At 29.2% G+C, this 23,471-nt stretch overlaps 5 protein-coding genes and 1 non-coding gene across 6 annotated transcripts; all 6 read right to left on the reverse strand.

Annotated features, from left to right (window-relative positions):
* Positions 1-2,188: 2,188 nt before the first annotated feature.
* Positions 2,189-2,344, reverse strand: LOC127263219 (small nucleolar RNA snoR135). The gene has a single exon (XR_007841393.1). It is a non-coding gene; the product is annotated as a small nucleolar RNA snoR135 (small nucleolar RNA).
* A 742-nt stretch (positions 2,345-3,086) lies between these two features.
* Positions 3,087-4,866, reverse strand: LOC127263094 (profilin-A-like). Its single transcript, XM_051292039.1, has 4 exons — positions 4,719-4,866; positions 4,459-4,634; positions 3,570-3,707; positions 3,087-3,440 (listed from the first exon to the last, which is right to left on the reverse strand). Exons 2-4 carry the CDS (start codon positions 4,579-4,581, stop codon positions 3,306-3,308), a joined length of 396 nt encoding a protein of 131 aa, XP_051147996.1. The 5' UTR covers positions 4,582-4,634; positions 4,719-4,866; the 3' UTR covers positions 3,087-3,305.
* Positions 4,867-4,982: 116 nt separating this feature from the next.
* On the reverse strand, positions 4,983-6,766 carry LOC127263093 (uncharacterized). The gene is made up of 8 exons (XM_051292038.1): positions 6,622-6,766; positions 6,412-6,544; positions 6,052-6,174; positions 5,905-5,958; positions 5,718-5,764; positions 5,451-5,555; positions 5,231-5,285; positions 4,983-5,131 (listed from the first exon to the last, which is right to left on the reverse strand). Exons 1-8 carry the CDS (start codon positions 6,703-6,705, stop codon positions 5,115-5,117), a joined length of 618 nt encoding a protein of 205 aa, XP_051147995.1. The 5' UTR covers positions 6,706-6,766; the 3' UTR covers positions 4,983-5,114.
* Positions 6,767-10,167: 3,401 nt separating this feature from the next.
* Positions 10,168-11,351, reverse strand: LOC127263178 (stem 28 kDa glycoprotein-like). Its single transcript, XM_051292188.1, has 3 exons — positions 10,939-11,351; positions 10,628-10,837; positions 10,168-10,561 (listed from the first exon to the last, which is right to left on the reverse strand). The coding sequence occupies exons 1-3, from the start codon at positions 11,337-11,339 to the stop codon at positions 10,387-10,389; spliced, it is 786 nt and encodes a 261-aa protein (XP_051148145.1). The 5' UTR covers positions 11,340-11,351; the 3' UTR covers positions 10,168-10,386.
* A 4,526-nt stretch (positions 11,352-15,877) lies between these two features.
* On the reverse strand, positions 15,878-17,761 carry LOC127263200 (acid phosphatase 1-like). Its single transcript, XM_051292226.1, has 3 exons — positions 17,341-17,761; positions 16,620-16,829; positions 15,878-16,226 (listed from the first exon to the last, which is right to left on the reverse strand). Exons 1-3 carry the CDS (start codon positions 17,736-17,738, stop codon positions 16,055-16,057), a joined length of 780 nt encoding a protein of 259 aa, XP_051148183.1. The 5' UTR covers positions 17,739-17,761; the 3' UTR covers positions 15,878-16,054.
* Positions 17,762-18,731: 970 nt separating this feature from the next.
* Positions 18,732-21,722, reverse strand: LOC127263197 (GDSL esterase/lipase APG-like). The gene is made up of 5 exons (XM_051292223.1): positions 21,331-21,722; positions 21,094-21,224; positions 20,196-20,432; positions 19,826-20,081; positions 18,732-19,221 (listed from the first exon to the last, which is right to left on the reverse strand). The coding sequence occupies exons 1-5, from the start codon at positions 21,581-21,583 to the stop codon at positions 19,025-19,027; spliced, it is 1,074 nt and encodes a 357-aa protein (XP_051148180.1). The 5' UTR covers positions 21,584-21,722; the 3' UTR covers positions 18,732-19,024.
* Positions 21,723-23,471: the final 1,749 nt, after the last annotated feature.

Genomic DNA, 23,471 nt, shown 5'->3' on the forward strand with positions numbered 1-23,471 from the left:
TATTTTATTAATTAATAGAAAATTAAGGGTATTTGGTATTAATTTATAATTATTTTTATTAAAATAAAAAATTAATACTTTGAAATGAGACGGATGAAAATGGTACTTTGAGATGAGACTGAGAATATATATATATATATTTATATATAGAGAATTTTAATTTTAATTTAATTTTTTATTTATGGATAAATAATGTTACGATTTTTCAAAATTTTATGTAAATAGGGGTAATGTGTTTTTGTTCTCACCTACCTTAGAATTACTCTAATGTATTTGTTTGGTGGTTTGGATTTTGAGCAGTAAAAATTTTGAATTTGAATAGTTATACGATGTGATATAAATAAATATTGATAAGATATTTTGAATGTAAAATTAATTTTTAGTATAATATAAAAAATAAAAAAAATAAGTATTTGATTTGATATTTTTAGAAGAAGAAAATAGGATGAATAATAGATTGGAAATTCATCCCCAAACAATGTGTTTGTTAAAATTTGAATAGTAAAAATTTTGAATTAAAAATACAGTACACTGTGACATAAATAGATGTTGTGTAATATTTTAAATATAAAATTAATTTTTAACATAATAAAGAATATATATAGGTGTTTATTTTGAATTTTTAAATTAAAAAAAAATTGTTGAATAGTAGGAATTTGAAAAAGCCTCCTAAACAAATACACCCTAATATCGATTTTTGCATTGACTCGATCATTTGAAGAACTGGACCAAAAATTGAAATACATTTTGGGTGTATTTGTTTGGGGATCAGATTTTTAATCCACTATTCTTCCCATTTTTTCCCCCAAAAAAATATCAAATCAAACCCCTATTTTCATTTTTTATATTATACTAAAAATCAATTTTACATTCAAAACACCATATCAACATCTATTTATATCGCATCGTATAACTATTCGAATTCGAACTTTTACTATTCAAATTCCAATTTAAAATTCCAACCCCAAACAAACACACCCTTTGGGAAAGACTTTCTTATAAGAATGATCATGCCATGTCCTAGAACTGAGAGCATATACAATAAAGATGTATTGGTACAGAGGTTTGAATTTTAGATTTTAAATTTAAATAGTAAAATAATTTAATTCAAATAATTATATAATGTGAAGTGTAAATATAATATTTTAAATATAAAATTAATTTTTTTATATAATAAAAAAAATAAATAAATATTTGATTTATATTTTGAGGAAAAGAAATTTTATGAATTGTAATACTTTTTGTTAAAGGCCTTTCAAACAAACATATCCTTATAGTATATCAAAATTTTGAAAAATTACGTTTGATGATAATATCAAAAATTTAAAAAATTTATATATATATACATATATTACTGTTTTAAGCAAATAACAAAATTACAACATAACTTAATGGTAACAATATGTTTTATTATCAAATGCAATACTAATTCCGATACTTTTTTGAATAGGTTAGAAAACTAAAAATTTTCAGCCATAGCAATTATATTTATATTTAATAGAGTAGTAAAAAAAAAATTTTCTGCACTCCAATTTTAATCAAAATGGCTTTTGTTTTTATTTTTATTTATCCATTAAATTTATTTTCATCCTTACAAAAAAAAATTATTATACAATTTTAATTATTATTATTATTAATTTAATTAATTACTATTTTAAAGATGCCCAACAGCACATGGGCTGCATGAAAGTGAAAATAACCACAGTATTATCACAATGTCCAATGCTTATTTGAAGCAAAAGTGAAAAAAAGCCAACAGCTCGCATAAAGAAAAATCGCAAATCTATCCCCTAGGTTTTCCAAAGACGGAAAAGAGCCAACCAGGTTTTGAAAATTGCATTTATGCCCCCAAGCTTATCCTATTTTAACGCACAAAGGCTCTCCGTACTACATTTTCACTTTGGGGGCAAATAATACGCAGAAAATAGATCCGCTAGCAGTTTCTAGCAAAATTACCGAATCCAAATATTTTGAAGCCTAAATTCAGTTCAACAATCAAAGCATTTTTATAATCAGGTAAAAGATTGATAACTATTAGACGGAAACAAGATCAGCAAATGCGTTAATTCAAATTTTAAGGCAAACATATAATCCGAAAAAATTGAAAATCCACGCGTATGAAGAACAAAAAACATCCAGAAGGAACATGATTCAATACAATACGAAAAAGAAAAAGATAAAACAGTGAATATGTAAGGAAGATGATTGTTGAACGATTTCAATGAAAAAGTTGAAATACAACTGCCCATCTTCCTTTGAGAACATTGATATTGCAGAGAACTCTTTCGAGCATTGTGCATTTTGACCGAAATCGCACAACGTCGATACACACAATCTCTGCATCTGCCATTGTTTATCTACCAAAAAAAATAAAAAAATTACCACGCTACATAGCGCAAGAGAAGAAAAGAGAAGAGAATGATACGAGAAGCCGTCGCACAAACTGCGGTATGATTCTAGAAGTATTTTGAGTGGCTTTTATACACAGGAGAAAGTCTCAGATTAGGGTTTTCCCCTGGCTATTTACCAAACTACCCTCGCCTCGATGCTCGCAGAGAAAATAAATAAAAATGCATTTAGACGAAGTAATTTTTAGGTGTATTTTTTAAAAAAAAATTCAAAATTTTTATATTTTTATTCTTTATTAAAAAACTTTTTTAAAAGATATCAACAAATTTATTTTTTATTTTTATTTGTTATATTATATTAAAATTAATTTTATATTCCATATATCTTATCAATATTTATTTATATCTAGCATCTATTACTCTATCCGTTCGTTTGGTCGGGTACTGAATTTTAAAAAAAGGGATAAAAAAGAATTTCTTTAAAGCAGAAAAGATAGTATTTATATTAATAAAAATAAATTTGAATGAAAATAATAAATTAAAAATTGACAACTTTTTTTATTAATATAATAAAAATATAATGAATGAATGAATTTTGATTTGTTAAATAGTAAAAAAAATCAAATTATGTGGTATTGTAAGATACAGGGTGTTTATATTTACGTTCTTGAATGTCAATGTTTTGACTTCAAAATATTTCATTTTAATTGAGCTTAATTTTCAAATATAGTATGCAATAAAAAATTTAAAATTATAGAATAAGCAAAGACCATATATCACCAACACAAACCATTATTACAAATCAAATCAAATCAAACCAAAGAAAGAATCCTATGGACAAAGCAATCTCCATCCCCCACATGAACTTTTAATGAATTATTGTCTCCAGTCGTCCCTGCAAAAAGCACAAAACACAAACCATACCAGGCAACAATGGCGGATATATATATATATATTCTACAGCCCCTGATCTATTAGGTAGTCTCCCAGCTTCTCCACCACCATGTTGCACTGTCCCGGCGCCATCGGCTCATTGTAGATCCCGAATATCACAGCCTGCCCTGTTTTCTTTAACGTCACACCGCCCGATCCCTGCCATCAATGGTGAACAAATTTAATCCAAGATTCGTATGTAATGTAAATTAGCCGTTGGTTGAATATATAATAATTAATTAATTTTTTAGACGAGATAGTCGTTTAACAAATTAAATTCAGTCGAACCTTCTTGCCACGGATGACGGCGCCGGGCTCTCCTTGAATGACCATGTACTTTGCACCTCCAATGAACAATCCAGTCGGGGCAAGAAATCCGGGCTCGTCGAATTCCTTGACAATGTTTGCGATTTCCTCGGGGTTGAGCTGCATTCAAAGGTTGTCGTTATATGTCACACAGTTTGTAAGAGATTTCAATGCCGGCTATTCCATCGTAAGAGACTTTCAAAGGAAATCAATGGATAAAGAATATCGAGCAAGATGTGTAAATAGAAACGATAGCTTTGAAATAATCCAAATCTCAAATCTACATCAACAGTTTGTAAGAGATTTCAATGCTGGCTAGTCGATTGTAAGAGACTTTCGAGGGAATTCAATGAGTATAGAATAACGGGCAAGATGCGTAAATAGAATGATAGCTTTGAAATAATCCTAATTTCAAATCCAACTGTAAATACATCAACAGTTTATAAGAGATTTCAATGCCGGCTAGTAGATTGTAAGAGACTTTCGAAGGAATTCAATGAATAAAGAATAACGAGCAAGATTCGTAAATAGAACTATAGCTTTGAAATAATCCTAATTTCAAATCCAACTGTTAATACATCAACAGTTTGTAAGATATTTCAATGCCAGCTAGTCGATTGTAAGAGACTTCGAAGGAATCCAATGAATAAAGAATATCGAGCAAGATTCGTAAATAGAACGATAGCTTTGAAATAATCCAAATCTCAAATCCAACTGTTAATACATCAACAGTTTGTAAGAGATTTCAACGCGGGCTAGTCGATTGTAAGAAAGTTTTTAAGGAATTCAATGAATAAAAAATAACGAGCTGAGAGATTCGTAAATAGAACGATAGGTGTGAAATAATCCAAATTTCAAATCAAACTTTTACCTGAGGGAAGGAATTGCTCCGAGCCCAAACATTGCCGTCGAGGCCAATGATAGCTGCGGAAGTGAGACGAGCGCTGTCCACATCGCACATCAAGTGCTCGTCGATGTAACTCTGCCACGACATGGCTGACGAAATCAACCGAATAATCAGGCAATCCTTCTACCTCCAAGATTCCACTGCTTGCATCGAAAAATCGATCAATCAGGAGACTGTTCTAAGCAATTGCGCCGTAGGATAACGGATTAAATAGATGATTGAACCTGAATTTGGCGTGACGAGATCGAATGAGTGGCCTTCACGTTGCAAAATCCATCCCCTCCATGTGGGAGTTCAGTGAGAGCCATCATTGCTCTCCAAGGGATACTTTTCAATCAAGATTTCATCAAACCTGTCAAGAATCTCTCGACGACTCCATGTGTGTGCGTGATGATGATGGTTATAAAAGCTTTGCTTTTGCTAAGCATCAAAATTCATTTATTTCTGCTCTATATAATGTTTATAGAATACACAGAATTGTCTAAACTGCAGATCATGTGGCAAGAAACGAAGAAAACGAAACAGTTGCTATTAACGTGCACCTAACAAAAATTGATCTAACCGGCACCAACTGGCGAAGGATTTTCGAGGCAAAAAACAATCAAGGTGTGTACAGAAGCTCAGAAAATTGGTTCATCTGCAATGCCAGCGGTCAAAGAGGATACACAGTTAGAATGATGACCGGTATGTGTGTGTGTGTGAATGGGGAGTTATTAATGGGGGAAGGAAAGCATACCATCGTTGTCATCGGCAATGTTGTAATCATCTTCATCGTCATCGAAATATTCAGCCTGTATAATTAGACGGATATTAGCAGAATCTCTACTTATCTTGAAATTAATAACAAATATCGAGCAAGATAATGGCAAATTCCTGTCTGTGGATCATTCACTTTACAAATAGAAAGAAACAAATTAAGTATGATTTAAATGGTTGTATTATATCGAGAAAAATACCTGTTCGTAATCACCCTCATCGCTAAACTCTCCATCTTCTTCATTTACTTCATCTTCTTCGTCCTCTTCTTCTTCATCTTCTTTCTTTTCGGTTCCTTCTTCGCCCTGCATATTCACAAAAGGTATTAGATATTTGGAAAATATTCATTAGTAGACACTACAAATAACAAAATCACGAGTATAACAACCATTAAAGCAATTTTTTTCAACTGTCGATCATATTATCGAAGGATAAATGTTTACACTATATATAAGCAGAGAAAATACCTGAAACTTCTGTTCAAGCTTTTCGAACATATCCAGTTTCTGAAAGTCTGTACAAACAAAATTTACAGTTTAAAATACAAACTTATACAATCACAGTGAAAAATTACATTGTTCTGCTAATGCTCTCTTCTTCCTTCCCCCCCCCCCCCCCCCACTAAAATCATAAAATTATTTCTTCAAGGTATACCTGATTCCGGATTCCACCGGACTTTCTTATTAGTCCGCTTTCCCTTGTTCTCACCTGTTACATTCAGCGAAAAAGGAAGACATAAACAAGAAAACCAAGATGAACCAACAAAGTGATACAATTTCCACCATATGTATGGAGATCAACCTCGGGCTAATTCAGCCGGCATATGATCGTTGTCCAGTTTAATGAAGTCCCATAGTGGAGGCCTATTGTAAGTTGCTCCCAAATTCTTACTTGAATACGTTTCAATATCTTGCTTTTGCTTCTCTGCATCCAGAATTTTATCAAATAAACATGAATCCACATCTTGCAAGCATACTAGAACACTGGATTTAACAAATATATATCAATTTGATGAGTTCACGCACTTGTCGAACTGAATCAATTATGTAAACATAAATTCCATTGTAAATAGGAAAGGATGTTCCAATTGTGGAAATTATAGGATAGCATCAACAACACGAACGATGATTGAGCATATTACGGAAAGCAGGGAAAACTTACTCTGAAGGCGTTCGGTTCTATCTTCGTAATAGTAAGGGGAGGAAGTCTGACAAAACTTCTGCAGATTCGAAGACCACCTGATCAACTCTAAATTGTCTTGAGAATATTCAGCAGTACCTAAATCCTCAATTTCCTAAATAATTATGCACAACAACTCAGTCATACCAGAATGATTAGCAGAAACAGATACAGAAACCAGTAATATTTTACCGGAAAAAGCTCGAAGGGAACTTGCTTCGCAAATCCGCCTCTTCCGAAGCCGCCGCGCCCCCGACCACGGCCTCTGAACGCCATACCCTTCCGCCCGTACGCCGCAGAATTGGCGCAGTAATGTTATGGTTCACCACAGCTGCGAAGAAAACGCTTTTGATTTTGTATTGGGCCGAGACTTTTAATAAGATAATGTGGGCCATTTGGGCTCTGATCCGACCCGGATCCGCTCTGAACAGTAGAACTTAGGTCGGGTCAACCCGCAGAAATTTCTTTTAAAAAATTTGAAGAAAATTTCTTAATTGCATACTCATTTTTATTCCCATCTTGAAAATACTCATATTTTTATATTTTGAAATATTCAATTACAAAATAATTTTTTAAAAAATATTTATTTATTTTCATAAATATTTTTATTTTACTATCATATCGTTACTTTTACATTAAAGATAAATTATTTCTACATTAATTTTAAGTACCCACACAAAATTTTAAAAATAATAGTATTTTAATTATAGTAGACAGTTATAAATATAATTTTGCCATTATATCTTATGTAAAAATAATAATGTAATGATAAAATAAAGAGGGTGTGTTTGTTTAATAAAATAGTTTGAAATGATATATTTTTATGTAAGATATAAGATATTACATAAATATATATATAATAAATGTGTAATATATTAATTATTTTTGAAAAAATATATTGTTTTGTTTTTTTAAAAAAGGACACACCCAAGATATTTGTAAAAAATGAAATAATAAACTAAATTTTATAATCATTTAAAAAACTAATTACTACAATTATCAATCGTGTCATCCAAAAAAATTGGATAAACAAACCCAAAAGGCCAAACTCTCTGCACAATTGATTATTTGGTTTATATTTCCACTGTCTACTATATTAAATTCTTAATTTTGAATAAAACGTATATTAATATTAATTAATATCGATTTTTTATATATAGATTTTTTAATATTAAATATTATATTAATAAATAGTACAAATAATATATATATATAAATACTTCTATTTATCTTTTATACCCTTTCGTCCAATTTTTGTTATTCTAAAATATATTTGCACGATTTTTTAGGTGATTGTCTTTTTTGTTATGAATTGGCAAATTTGTTCCTAATTGTATGGTAGAGATTAAAAGTAATAAATGAATGGAGGGTAGAAATGTAAAATTTATGTTTAAAAAAGAAAATAATACAATAGTTGTTAGACGTCCCAAATAAGAAAGTAGGACATTAGTTTGTGGACGGATGGAGTAATAGATATACAATAAATAATTTATATAAAATATAAGAATATTTTTAATATCAAATACAATAATATAAAACAAATCATATTTTTCTTATGTGAAGGAGTTAAATATATTTTTATGATATTGAAAATAATAAAATTATACCAAAAACAATGATAGGAAAAAACGATATTTGATCATAATAAAATTCTCTTTTTTTATGAAATAGCATAATTTTAAAACTGAAGTGGAAAATTCTTATAAGATCACGTGGGAAATAGAATTGAATTCGTCCTTATATTTTTTATCTACCTGTGGGATCATATATATATATATATATAATAAATTGTGTATAGAAAATAAAAGAGTAAATAGAGTAAGGACAAAAGAGTAAATTTAATATATAAAAATAGAAAGAATGACAATAATTGTTGAATATTCCAAATAAAAAAGTAGGACGTTAGTTCGTGAATGGAGGGAGTAATACTTTCACCTTTCTATAATACACGGGACTAAATTACACAATAATTAATATCTAATAAATATATTAATAAAAATAACTGCAAACATTATGGGTGTATTTGTTTGGGGTTTGGATCGAATTTTGAATTGTAAAAAATTTTAAATTAAAAAAAGAAATATATATTTAATTTAATATTTCGAAAGAAAAATTTTGTGTACATAGTAAAAGTCTTTCAAACAAACACACCCTGAACTAATCATATACTTCTTTAATGCTGTTTAATTTGTCCATTATTTCTCCGTCCCACATAATTTATCAATTTTTTTTTAAAAAAATATAATAATACGCTCAATCACATTTTAAAAATTATAATTTATAATCTTTTGTTTAATTAAATTTTTATTTTAATTAAACTATTTAGTCTTTTTAATTTTAATTTATAATTGTTTTTATTAAATTATAATTTATTTTATTAATATATTTTTTAATTACTTACTAATTAAACAATATCTAAAATTCTATCTCTAATTTAAATGAGACAAATTAGTTGGGATAAAAAAAGTATTAAATTTTATATTTCCCCAAAAAATAAAATGAAATGAAATCCGACTAAAATGGGATAGAAAGAATCAGCAAAATTTAAAAAAATATGTACATAAATAGTGAATCAGTACACAGCTGACACGTCAGCAGACAGTGCATTTTCTTTGTGCCACATATTTTGTCTGTACATTTGGTCCCCAAATTTCATCCCGACAACATTTTTTATTATTCGAATTGTTTTGTCTGAATTTGAATTTTAAGGCTAAAAAGAATATAAAAATAAAATTTAATATATATATGCATGTGATGTTTTAAATGATATACTAGTTTTTTAATACCAACTCTCTCCCACTTAATTTATCAATTTTTTTTATTTCTATATGTCCCACTTAAATTTATTTTTTTTTTCGGATGGAGTAATATATTAAGTAAAAATCAATTATTTGATTCGATAATTTTGAAAAATAAAATAAAATGATGGGTAATTCGAGATGGAATGCACGACTTTTTTACTAAAATTGTATTAGAAAAATAACGGATACAGATTATCACGTAAATATAATTTATTTTGTATTCTAATAAAAACATACTAATTTTTTCATGAAATATTATATTAAAATATTATTTAAATAAAAATTAATCAATCTTCATTTCAAGTCAATTTTAAATCACAAAAACAAAAAACAAAAAAAAAAAATTATTGTTTTACTTTATTAATTGTAATTTTCAATCATACGACAGCTGCCGGAAAAATGCATTGGCAATAATGTGTATACTTTTTATATGTTTTATTTTATCAAAAACTATATTTCATAAAAATAACAAAATAGAAAATATAAATGTGAATGGAACCTCTAATTTATTTTGGATTTGAATGTTTTTTATTCAAAAATTAAATGATACAATACTATTTTTTTGTATGAATTTAAGAAGTGTTAAAAATAATAAATTTATTTGATTGTGTTTTGATGTTTTAGAAATATAATACTAAATATATATATATATATATATATTCTAACAAAAATAATTATTTGCTATGGTTATGACTATAAGAATAAAATTACTTCTAATATTGTGATATAATACACCATTTAGACACTAAATTAAAGTATTTATTAAAACAAATATGAAAAATGAGAAAATGAAACATACCACAAATCCAATAATATTTGGCAAGTTTGATTTCTGTGTTGTAATAGAAAATATTATTAATTATTAAATATATATATATTTGTAAAAAATCCATAAAATTTTACATATATTAAATAAATTATACATATAACATAAATATATTTGAACTCTTTTTATCATAAGATAATGACATTAAAGAGAAAAAGCATTGAAGTACTGAACGACAAAGAGCCATGCCAATGGTGCTTTGCATGCCTCTTCAATTCTCTCCGGTACGTCATTCCTACGGTACATGCAATTACACCTTATTATATAAAAATACACCTCTCGACGATAAAACGACGTCGTCGCTGTCGTCGTCTTCACAGCGCCTGCTACTCACTTCACATAATACAGTGCATTCGGAATCTTAAAAGCTCGCTTTCCCGCGTTCTTCCCCGTCAGCAAATCGATCCACTGATCCCCAACGTTCCCGATCACTTTATACCCGTCTTTCTTCAGCTGTGCTCTCTCGCTCGCCTTGAAATCCCTCGTCGGCATCGATGGCTTTTTCCTGATCACAAAATCAATTAATTTCAAATTAACCTAATTTGAGTAATTTCTATCGATTTTGACGTACTTGAGGATGAATTTCTCCCAATTTTCAAATCCTGCTTTCTTCAAATTCGCCTCCAGAACCTCCCTGAGATCCTCGCTTGTTCCCGACAAAATCACGACTTTGAAACCCTTCTTCTGAGCTTCGTTGTACAGCTCTTTAATGGCGGGCACCGCCGGCATCTTCCCCTCCTTTATGTAATCGTTGAACGCCGTTCGATTGAACGCATTCCCTCTGCAAATTACACCATTAATTAATTTCTCTGCAACTTCTGTATCTATATTTATATATATATATATATGTATGTGAAAAGACGTCGTTTTGAACGTGCGGACCCGAAATTGGCGTCGGGGCTGCTATAGTAAGGGATGCTGGAGAGCAAGGTATCGGTGAGGTCGAAGAGCCACGTGTCGTTTTTTCCGGCGGTCGGCGGGACGGAGTTGAGAAATTCGACGGCCTCCGCCACCACCATGGCGACGTCGGCTTCGTACTGCGTCTTGACGGCGACGATGTCGGTGATGTAGTTTTTAACGTATTTCACGCACTGCGCCGGCACCACTCGCCAGTTCCGGAAGTTGTTCACCTCCGACGCCAACCGCCAGCTCCGGCAGTTGGTGACGACGGACCCGACCCGGCCGTCCGTCACGAGCTGGATCGGGTTGGATTCCGGGTCGGGCCGGGCATCCGCCAGGAGGAGTGTGGCTGCGAGAATGAGAATGATCGTTGATGATCTCATTTTGTGTTGTGATGATGTGTTCCTACGGACGTTAGGGGGGTTTTTATAGACACGGACTGACTAAATTGCCCTTGAGTTTTTTCGAAAATTACTGGGTGTCGGTGGGCCCACCAGGCCCAATTCCTAATGCGCACGTGGTTTATTTCGTCGGTGAAATTATTGCAATTTCGTTTTAGATGTTTTCTTTTGTTGTACTTGTGTGGTTATTATTTAATTTTTTATTTTTTATTTTTTGCTTAAAATAAAACGTAATTGTCACAGAAATAATTAATATCTAATATATATAAGTCAAGAAATTTTGATAAAAATTGATATAGTCAAATTTATCGTAATAAAAAATAAATTTAGAGTATGTTTGGTTACGGTTGAATTTTTTAGTTAAAAATTGAATTAAAAATAATTAATATTTGATTATAATTTAATACATATAAAATTAAAAATATTAAAATTTATATTTTATTATTTTGTAGAAATAATTTTTTATATAATACATATAAATAAAAAATTATATATTTGTAATTTAAATAAATTAATTTTACAAATAAACAGAAATTTTATTTATTAAAGAGAGAGACATAAATAAATAGATAAAATGAATAGATTTTGAATAAATTCTATATGATGTATTAATATATATACTCCATCCGTCCCGAAACTAAATGTCCCAAAACTAAATATCTATTTGCTTTTTACAAATACTTTATTATGGGACGGACTAAAATGAAAAAATTGATACTTTGTTATGGGACGTAGGAAATACATTTTTTTTAAAAAAAGTTGAAAACATAATATTAACTCGCTGGAAGACATCAACCAAACAGATCCTTATACCTTATACAATTTTACAAACAATGTTATTAAAAGATAAATTACTTTAATAACAAAATTATTTTTTGTTTTATTGTATTATTACTTTATAATACTAATATATCTATGTCTACGTCCAAAACTCAAATGAATACACATAATTCGGACGGAGACACTAAAAGAGATTTTTGGTATAAAAAATATAATTGCAGAGAAATATCAATAGAGAATAGAGTTGCAAAAAAAAAAAGAATTTATTTTTTATTTAAAAAATATATAATTCAATTGAAAAATATAAAAAATATATAGCTATGGGATGTATCAAATAAAAATAAATGATTGATCGGCTAAAAGAAACTTTTACCTAGTTAGAATTTATTAAAAAGTATTTTTGATAATTTTTTTAAAAAAAAGTTATAAATTATATACATTCTTTTGTAAGGTCATATTTTAGTATAATTATTTTAAAAAATCATAAAAAATAAATACTAACATAATAAATTAAATTGGATTTTTTAAAATTGAAATAATCTAATTTTTAAAATCATAAAAATAAATAAATTAAATAAAACAATTTTTTTTTTCTAAATCTTTCTCATACTACAAAAAAAAAAAAAAAAAATCAATTATTCTAAAAACGCTAAATGAACACGTACTAAAAATTTATGACTAGTTATACAAGAAAAAAAATGTTCCCTCCGTCCTGTAGAAAGATTATCGTTTATTTTTTACATGTAGATTTTTTAATACTAGTATTATATTTGGTTACAGTGAAAAAAATAAAAATACTCTTATTAGTATTATATAATATAAAACTAATGATATTTTTGTAATATAGTATAAGTTGGAAAGATATTTATAATGTTATGTAAGTAGGACAATTACTAAATTAGAAAATACTAGTAACTTTATTTTGGAACAAACGAAAATAAAAAATAATACTGATGGACGAACAATACTACTCCCTTCGTTCTTGATATGTTGTCCATTTTACCGTAGAAATGAGAATTTAAGAGGATTATAATTAATAAATAATTAAAATGTACATTACAAAAAAAAAATAGTATATTTGTAAAGGAATTTCGTTTCTAAAGTTTACGTAACTAACGTAATTTTATCACTGATTCCGTTTCTAATGTCATTAGTAATGGCAATAGTAGATTTAGGAACGAAAAAAATTTGTTACAAAAATAATATTTTCTTGTAATAATATTAGTGAAAATAATTATAGATTAAAATTAAGATAACTGATTAGTATAATTAAAATTTTAAAAATTATAAATTAAAATTTTTAAAATAAAATTAGAGTGTATAATTTTTTTCAAAATAAAAAAATAATAAAAATAAATGGGGCCATATGAAAATGAAAAAATGGATATAAGAAATGGCACCGAGAGAGGATAATACTGCAGTAAGGACGTGGCAGAAATGGACAAAGTTTTATTGTACGGTCGTAGCGGGAAGAGATAAGAAATGTGAGGACTTTATTAAAAGATTTATTAGAAACAGAAATAAAATCAAATCAAATCATTAGATCCCACGTGGTTAATTTGATTTTTTTTTCTTTTTTTATAATATTATAAAAGAATTATGAAGATTGATTTTTTTTCTTTAAAAAGTTAATATTATTTTTTAATTATTATATTTAACACTAAAAATATTATTATATTAGTATAATTTATTTCATAAATATTATTATATTTGTATTATAATGGATTAATACAAATATTTTGTTATTTTATTTATTTGTACCACGTATTAATATAATGATTAATTTTGAAAATCAACACATAAACAACTTATAATAGTCTTCTTATGAAACTGATGCAGTAGTATTTCTTTTATTTCAACAAAAAGTATTTAGTTATCACTTTTTTTAGTTTTACTTAAAATATTATTTTTTATTATAATAAAAATAATTATATATTAATATAAAAATATGTTAAATTTTTATTTAAATTACAAAAAATTATTACATATATACATAAAATAAAAAAAAAATTAAAAAAATTAAAATTATTTTACATATTTTATAAACTAATATAATAATATTATTTTTTTAATTTATTATAAAAATTCAAATGAACATTTCCTCCGGTACCAGCATAGTATTAATTGATTAAAATTTCAAACATATATTGACATTTAATAAAATTCAGTATAATAACTATAACATTGCACGTAATAAAAGACATCCGGCTATATAATAGTTAAAAAAATACAATTTTTATACTTACATAATATATATGGGTGAACTGTTTTTTTAGTCTCATAAATGACCCCCTTATCATTTTAGTCCCGTAAGTGGAGGCTGTCGCAAACTGGTTCAATAAGTAAAAAATTTTCGTTGTTTTAGTCCTTCGGCACCGAACACGCCCACGTAACTCGCCGGAGGCCACGCGTCCGCCAGGTCAGCGACACTGGCAGACACGTGTATTTTTTTTTTTAAAAAAAAAAAACTTATTTTTAATTTTATTTGTATTTTTTAATTTTTTTAATTAGTCCAATTGAAAAAAAATTAAAAAAAAATTAAAAATCCAAGTGTCCCAAGGTATTACTGACCTGGCGGACACGAGGCTTCCGACGAGCCATGCGGGCGAGACCCGGCGTCGGAGGACTAAAACAACTAAAATTTCCATTTATGAATATAATTTGCGACATGCTCCACTTACTGGACTAAAATGATAAGGGGTCAGTTACGAAACTGAAAAAACAGTTTAGGCCATATATACAATACATGAATTATAGTACACATAATATAATCCACACATAATACTATTAATTTTCAACATAAAAAATTACTTCCTTCGTTTCTGATCAGATCAATTTTGTTAAAGAGACCGTATTTTAGATACTATACATTAGTAACTTATTAATAATAATTGATAATATTATTTTATTATATTTTATATAAGTATTATTGTTAGTATTTTTAATATTTTTAGCAATATCTCAATAAAATATATACAATATGTATATCATCTTTGTAGATAATAGTAAAATTTTATATATACAAATAAAAAAAATATTATAATTAAATTAAAACTAATTTTATAAAAATAAATTTTTTAAACATAAATAAAAAAAATTGTTTATCAAAGAGAAATAGAAATAGTGAGATTTAGATATTTAATTAAATTGATTTATTCTCCTTTATTCTCTTAACAATCTATTTATTTTTCTATTTTTGTCAGTCCCATAATAAAATTTTATTTTATTTTTTAGTAAACTGTACTATTTATCTAATATTACAAATACCTTTCTAATTTACAACATGTCATTACTTTTATATTATACAATATTAATAAGGTTAGTTTGGTCATTTTATATTTATTTATACTACATCTAATACAGATAGATAGATATGAGACGAAATATTTATTAAATATATTTAAAATAAATAAATTCACTTAAAAAAAATAGAAACGAGTCATCGACCGATAAAAAAAAAAAAAAAAAAAAAAAATCTGTGACAAAAACAAAAAAGTACTTATATGATTATTAAAAAATACTTTACAGAAAATTTGTAATACAAGCTAAATAATCCTTATTTTATTTTAATAACGTAGGAATGTGTCATTATTTTTTAAATGGTTTTTTTTTTTAATTTTTTTTTATAAATTATGTAGTTTGTATACAATTCCGAACTCGTTATTAATTGATCTTATCCATTCGTTTGAATCGAGAAAATAAATTAAATAACTAATAATAATAACCAAATGGGCCCTGAATTTGTTAATAGGCAGGCACGTGCTCCACTGAAATTTATTATCCTGCAGTCCATGCACTTACACCTTATTCATATCATAACATAATTAACACTTCAACAACAAAGATCACAAACCGGCCGGTCGACCGGAATGTGGCCGGTCCGGCTCGAAACCGCCACCGCCGTCGCCGTCGTCTCACTACGAGTAGTATAAAGCATTTGGGATCTTGAATGCTCGCTTCCCGGCGTTTGTCCCCGTTAGCAAATCGCTCCATTGATCTCCAACATTCCCGATCACTTTGAACCCGTCTTTCTTAAGTTGTGCTCGCTCGCTTGCTTTGAAATCCTTCGTCGGCATTCCCGGCTTGTACCTAATCAATTATCATATGTTCATTCAAATTATTACGGTTATTGTTCGAGTGTGCACTATATTTATCAGAATTTTTCTAAAGTCAATGACGACTTTAAACAGTATTAAATTATGGAAATGACCGTCTCACCTTGAAACTTAAGTTGCTAGTAATACCTATCATTAATTTGTTTATCTACACACGGGAGTCAACTGATATCATAATATGATATCAAAGACATATATCTCGAGTTCGAGTTCCACTGTCCTCGTCCGCCATATGTCTACGGTTACCTTCCGTATATAGATAAATAAATTAATGATATATATATCCATAACAGCTTAAACTGTTCAGATCATTTAATAGACAGATTCAAATAAACTTTGAAAACCGAAACACATGTAGAATGCATACTTGAGGATGAGCTTATCCCATTTTGCGAATCCAACTTTATTCAAATTGGCTTCTACGACGGGTCTTAGATCCTCGCTAATCCCCGAGAGGATGACGATTTTGAACCCCTTCTCTTGCGCGTCTTTGTACAAATAGTTAACGTTGGGCACCAACGGTGAGTTCCCTTCCTTAATGTATTCGTTGAACGCCGTTTCATTGAACGGATTTCCCCTGCACATTATAAATACCGTTAAGTTAATTAATTCCACACTTGCCGTTAGATTGTCCAAATGGATCGGCCCGGCCCAAGTCCATTGATATATAATTTTTATTTATAGAAAAAATTAATTATAATTTACTCAAATTTTGTAAAATAAGCGCTGTTCTTTCTTGTAAGTAATAAATTATACCAAATTTTTTGGTATTTTAAAAAATATTACATATAATTCATAGAAATTGCCGAAAACTCTTAGAAATTGCCGAAAACTCTTTCATGTTTAAATAAATTATGTGAAATATTTTTTAAAATATAAGAGAATCGTTCATTTTATAAAATTTACACTATATTCTTTTATAAGTCAAAATATTATAAGAAATTTTGTGTGTTTTAGAAAATTTTATATAGAATTCCATGCATCAAATTTTTAAAGGGATTTTGTAAAACATTTTTTTAATTATAATTTTAAATCATAAAAGAGAAATAGTAATAGGTGAAGATTAAAACGACGTCGTATGCACAGACCCGTAATTGGCACCGGGCCGGCTATAGTACGGAAGACTGGAGAGCAACGTGTCGGTTAGATCGAACAGCCACGTGTCATTCTTCCCCTTCGCCGGCGACACCGTGTTCAGATACTCAATCGCCTCCAGCACCACCGTGCCGACGTCGTATTCGTACTGTGTCTGGATTCCGACCTCCACCGTCATGTAGCTTTTCACGTAGTCCACGCACTGCTCCGGGACCACCTTCCAGCTTCGGAAATTGTTCACCTCCGACGCCAACCGCCAGCTCTCGCAGTTGTTGACGAAGGCTCCGACCCGACCCTCGCTCCGGAGCCGGATCGGGTTGAAATCCGGGTCGGGTCGGGCGTTCGCGGCGAGGAGAGCCGTTGCGGAAATGAGGAGGATTACTAGCTTCATTTTGATTGGTGGGTTTTTTGAGGGAGGATTGAGGGCCGTTTATATAGACGCGGATTGACGGATGTGCCCTTCTTATTTTAAGGAAATTACGGTCTTGCCCTTCGGTTTGGGACTATATAAAATTTGCACATGATATAACTGCACTTATATTTTAATTGAAAAATATTATTATTATTATTTTTATAATATTAGAGTGTCACACTGTCACAGACAGGATTTTGCAAAATCTGTAAGAATGATTTCTTTTTTAATATATTATATTATTGGTGTTGATTTTGTGAAGATCGAAAGATACGAATCGTACGTGTATCATGTGATTGGTAAAAAATTAAAATATAAAAATGGGTGTGAATGTGTGATGCAAATACTATCAAATAAGGGCTTGTTTTTTTTATTATTTTAATTTAAAATTAATACTAATAATCTTATATAGTTTTTAATAAAAATATTATTTTTATAAAAAAAGGTTGAAATCAATATCAAATTTAAATTATTAATTGGGATCGAAAGAATATAAAATCTTTTATGAAAATGACTATAGTTTATAGGACATTATATTTTAAGTAAGTACGTGACAATCACGTCCCTCACTTTCATGCCTCACCTTATTATACTTAAATAAACGAAAGTAACATGTTTATTTTTCCGATAAAAAAATTAACATTATATTTGTGAATTTTCAATTTTAATATTTATCTATAAAAAATCGGTTTTGCATATAATCTTTTAAATAAAAATAACTATTGCAAGTAATAAATTTGTTTAAAAAAAAATAAAAAAATTATATTATCTTATAACGCAATATATACTGATATTGAGATATGTATTAACATACTGACTTGGCCGGATCAACACAAATCTAAGATATGTAGCGGAATTATTTTGTAACTTTATATTCGGACATTAGACTTTATGTAGTTTTGAATTTTTATTTATTTATTTATTTTTTTCTACATTGTATAATTTTAAATAAAATTGACTATTTTCAGTCCATTTAAAAATTGAAAATTTGTATAAATAGAACTAATTAAGATTTGTGCTAAGGGACAACATGTGTACTCATATCATTTATCATCATCAAAAGTACTAATTCATGACAACAAATTGAAGGATCAAAACAAAATAAAATGCGACAAACCAAAAGATAGAACCAAAGATGATCGATCAATCGATTGTACTGTAAATTTCACATATGAAAAAAAAAAAAAAAAAAAAGAAGAAGATAACTGGCTGCATATACATGCATCAGACCATGACATTGTCACCCGGCCCGGCCTATAATTCGTTCATGCAATGAGGCCGATGCCGGCAGCAATCAAGCTGTCGGCGAGGATCTGATTTGCAGCCTGCGAGGGATGGACGCTGTCCCAAAACACGTACTCGGACGCATTATTACAAGTCCCGATCGACTTTGGATTGCATAGCAACGAGGTTGTCTCGACTCTCCCTGTCCCGCAGCACCCTCTCGTCGCCTCCTTGAACCCTGAAGATATATATATATATATACATATATATATGTCAAAATTAATCGATATATGTAAAAAAAAAATGTTTTTTTAGTTATCATTTTAGTCATTTAAATATTACGACAACAGTTTTTTTTTTTATTATTATTATTGGGTGGCGGGAGGGGAAAAATAAAATTGCTTGCATAAATTTTGAATTTAATTTGAATTAAATTTCATAGTCGAAAAAACAAAATCAAAATTTGAAATAATTGTACCATAGTAGATAATATTATTTTAACACTCTGATCACATGTTCAATTGAAAGTATTAAATTATATCATTCACATGATTATTATATTTTCTTAGTCCACCAATATATTTTTTATTTGATTTTTACATGCAGATTAAGGTAAATTAATATTATATGTATAATGAAATAAAGTAATATAATGTCTGATTTTATCTTTGAAAATAATGTGTAAAATAAAAAAATAAAATATTTTGATATATAGTTGAGAGTTATTATTTTTTTTTAAAAAAAAATTAATTTGGATGGACATGGAGATAGTACTATTTATATAATTATCTATAATATTTCTTAAATAATAATTAAATAAATAAAAAGAGGTGCAATTATACCATTTTTAGCAGGATTGGCGACGATGTCGTAGAGGGGTTTGAAGACGTCAAAGACGACGATCTTGAGGTCAGGGAGCTGCTTCTGCAGCTGCGACACGGCCGTGTTGAGCTTCTTATTGAATTGCTGTGCGTCCGTGTTGATCCTCGAGACGCATCCCCGGTCATGGAATCCGAACAGTGTCCGTACCGCCGGCACGCACCCCAGCGGCGGCAGCGACGTCACGCCGATCCTCCTCGCCCCCAAACCGTGCAGGCTCTGCTCAACCAACGCCAAATTAAATCGATTATCTACAATCGATGCAATTCCAGTTCCAATTTCAATTTCAATTTCAGTTTCGATTTCGATTTGGTAATTGATTTTATACAGTACCTTGATGAAATTGGAGAATATTCCGACGAGGTAAGAAGAGTACTGATCGGTAGTGTAGGCCTTGTTGATGAACGGATTGACGTAGTAATTCTGGACGTAGTCGCTGCTGCCGGCGGAGACCAGGTAGAGCGCATCCTTAATTAGCGTCGCCGCCGCCTGAGAACTTCCGGCGACCTTCGCAAGCTTTCCCTGATACTCTTTGTAGTACTGAAGCTGCTGTGATAATGGAATCACGTGCTGCACGTGCAACCCCAAATTCAATTAATTATATAATTATTATTACTTGTGTTAATGTATACCCAGTTTTGTATTTATTTTTCTATTTTTTGTTATTTCCACAAGCTATGTTTTCAATTAATTATTAGTTTGTTATAGAATATTTAAAATAAATAAAAATAGATATTCTAATACTATTTATATATATATTTTATAATTAATGATAAAATTAATACATGTAAATTTTTATAGTTCACAATTACTATTTATAGTGAAAAAGAAAATAATAATAACAAAATTAAAAAAAAAAATACTCCCATATAATTATATTCATTCAAAGTAACATAGAAAATGTAACCCAAAAAAATATAAAATTATGGAGGTAACATTAATTAACAAAACGTTTTTATATAGAAATAATTAATAGACTAAAAATGTACATGCCTTTTTTTGTGGTTCGGATATTTTAGTTTTTATCAAATTTTTTGCGAAAAATATAGGGTGTTTAGTTTGTGTTTTGATTTGAAAATATTTTTATGATGCCAAATATAGAGAATTGCGTAGATAATATAAAAATAATAAATATGTATAATATATTAATATTTTTTTAGAAAAATATGTTAAAAAATTTTAAGTAAAAGAACAAAACCAAAAAAACATAAATTTACGACATTTAACGTACACTAAGAAGCGCGGTGTGGTCGTCGTAACCGGAGCCGGCGGAGGCGAAATTAGCTCCAAGGAGAAGGTTCTTTCCGGTGGCCTGAGGGCTGAGATACGCCGGCGCGTAGCTCGTGAATCCGAGAGTTTCAGCTGCCATTACATAATTAAAGTTAAAAATATATTATTATTTTAAAAAATATTGCATCAAATATTTATTTGTTATAAAAAAAATTCAAAAAGCTCTGTCTAAACAAACCTGTAATATCAGTGGCTAATTTGCCATTACAGAATCTTCCGGTGGCCTCTTGGTTGCGGAAGTCGCGACCGTAGGGCGGATAATTGGCCTTGAACACGGTCGGGATGTAGTCGTTGTTGCCGATGTCGACAACGGAGTCGCCGAATGTGACGATGGCCGGGACCAAGGTCACTGTGGACTGAGCTGCGGCGGAGCTCCACCACAGGGCCACCATTGCCATTGCCATTGCCATTGCAAGAATTAGGTGTCCCATGATTAATGTTTGGACGATCCTTGATAATATCCGAACTTATGAAAATGATCTAATTATGGTTTGGGGTTTGGAAGATATATATATATATATATATATTGGAATTGGAATTAATTGAAGTCCCTGTTGGAGAGGTAACTTGGATTGTATAATGGAGTGGTAATTAGGTATGTGTATATGTAGAGGAAGATGAAGATATATAGGTTATTAATATAGTGACCCACCCACCCCCCACTTCTAAGATAAATTTACTGTGACTTTTTTTTTTTTAATTTTTTAATTTATATATTACATTGAAATTTAATATTACATTCAAAACATTACATCAAACCTATTTATATGGCATCATATAACTATTTACATTCAAAATTTTTAATATTCAAATCCTAATCCAAACCTCCGAACAAAGACACCCTTGCCCATTTGCAAAATAGTGATTGCAGGTTCAAAGTTACTAAAATAAAATAAAGATAAGTTAAAGATTATCGAGTTAAGTAAGTTTTGGCAATTTTTTATTTGCTTACTACTTTTTTTTTTTTTTTATATTATTTTTTCATCATAAAATATTATATCAAATTCCTCTACAATGTTGTGCTAATTTTTTATTTAGGTGATGGTATGAGTTTATTTGGCTATGACTTGATATTTAAAATATGTTTTAAAATTGTATTTTGATATATATTTTGTAAAAAAATATATTTTTATTATGACCATATAAGTTTGAATAGTGATTTTTTTAGTTTATAATCCAAAACTAAACACACCCTATAATAATATATATATGTACCCCCTTTTCTTATTTAATAATTTTATAACTTGTATTTGAATTTGTGTTATATACATGAGCGATTGTTACATTACTAATAGCTAATATATATTTATACTACACAAATAAAATATATATTAATATTTTATACAATATGTTATTTTATAGTATTTTTATGTACTGACTGAAATAATTTAATCCTTAACTAGATTGCATGTATATATTCTTATTATTTAAGATGAGTGGAATGATGAATGCCCTGCCCTACTCAAGTTTTTATTGAACTTATAAAAGTAAAAAGAAAAAACTTATTTAAATATATTATTTTACTTGAGTAAAAATTTATTGAAATATATAACTTTTTAACCTTGAAATTAAACTAATTGTTGTTATATGATTATCAAATCGAAATCGAAATGGAAACAGATAGGTTGAGTGATGACATTGAATAAGGGAGGAAGAGCGTTGGGATGGACATTAATGCACTGATCTGCTCCAAAGCTACATCTGCTGCTGCATTTACAACACCCCCCTCCCCCCCCCCCCCCCCCCTCTCTCTTAATACATATATATTTGGTGGCGTGGGGTTAAACTTTTGACCGTGAGATTATAGGTTTAAATCATTCTCACTTCAGATCGCCTGTTCGTTCGACCTAGTTTAAAGGATATTAAATTCGATCAGAGGTTACCCACTGCGCATTTTCGGGTAGCGACTGCAATTTCATTCATTATAAAAAATATATATATATATATATACATATCACTCACACACAGCAAAATTAAGGGTAGTTGGGGACACATAGATAGATAGATAGATAGATACAGAAAAATTAATGCAATGCATTGGTCTGCGCTGCGGCCACACACAATTATATATATATATATATATATATAGTTAGATGAGGAAGAAGATGAGAGTAGTAATGCAGTGCATGTGACAGAAATAAATTCTTGACAAAAAAACGTCAACCATAAACATAAATTAATAAATATCTACAATCGACCCGATCACCTTATGTATTCATTACTAAATCAATTTTATTTTTATATATATTGGGACTACAATAATATTTTAATACAATATAACTATTATTCAATTGATCACTATACTGGGACAAGTTAATA

Source organism: Andrographis paniculata, unplaced genomic scaffold (genome assembly GCF_009805555.1).
Source record: "Andrographis paniculata isolate CXL003 unplaced genomic scaffold, ASM980555v1 Contig66END, whole genome shotgun sequence".
Classification (NCBI taxonomy): Eukaryota; Viridiplantae; Streptophyta; class Magnoliopsida; order Lamiales; family Acanthaceae; genus Andrographis; species Andrographis paniculata.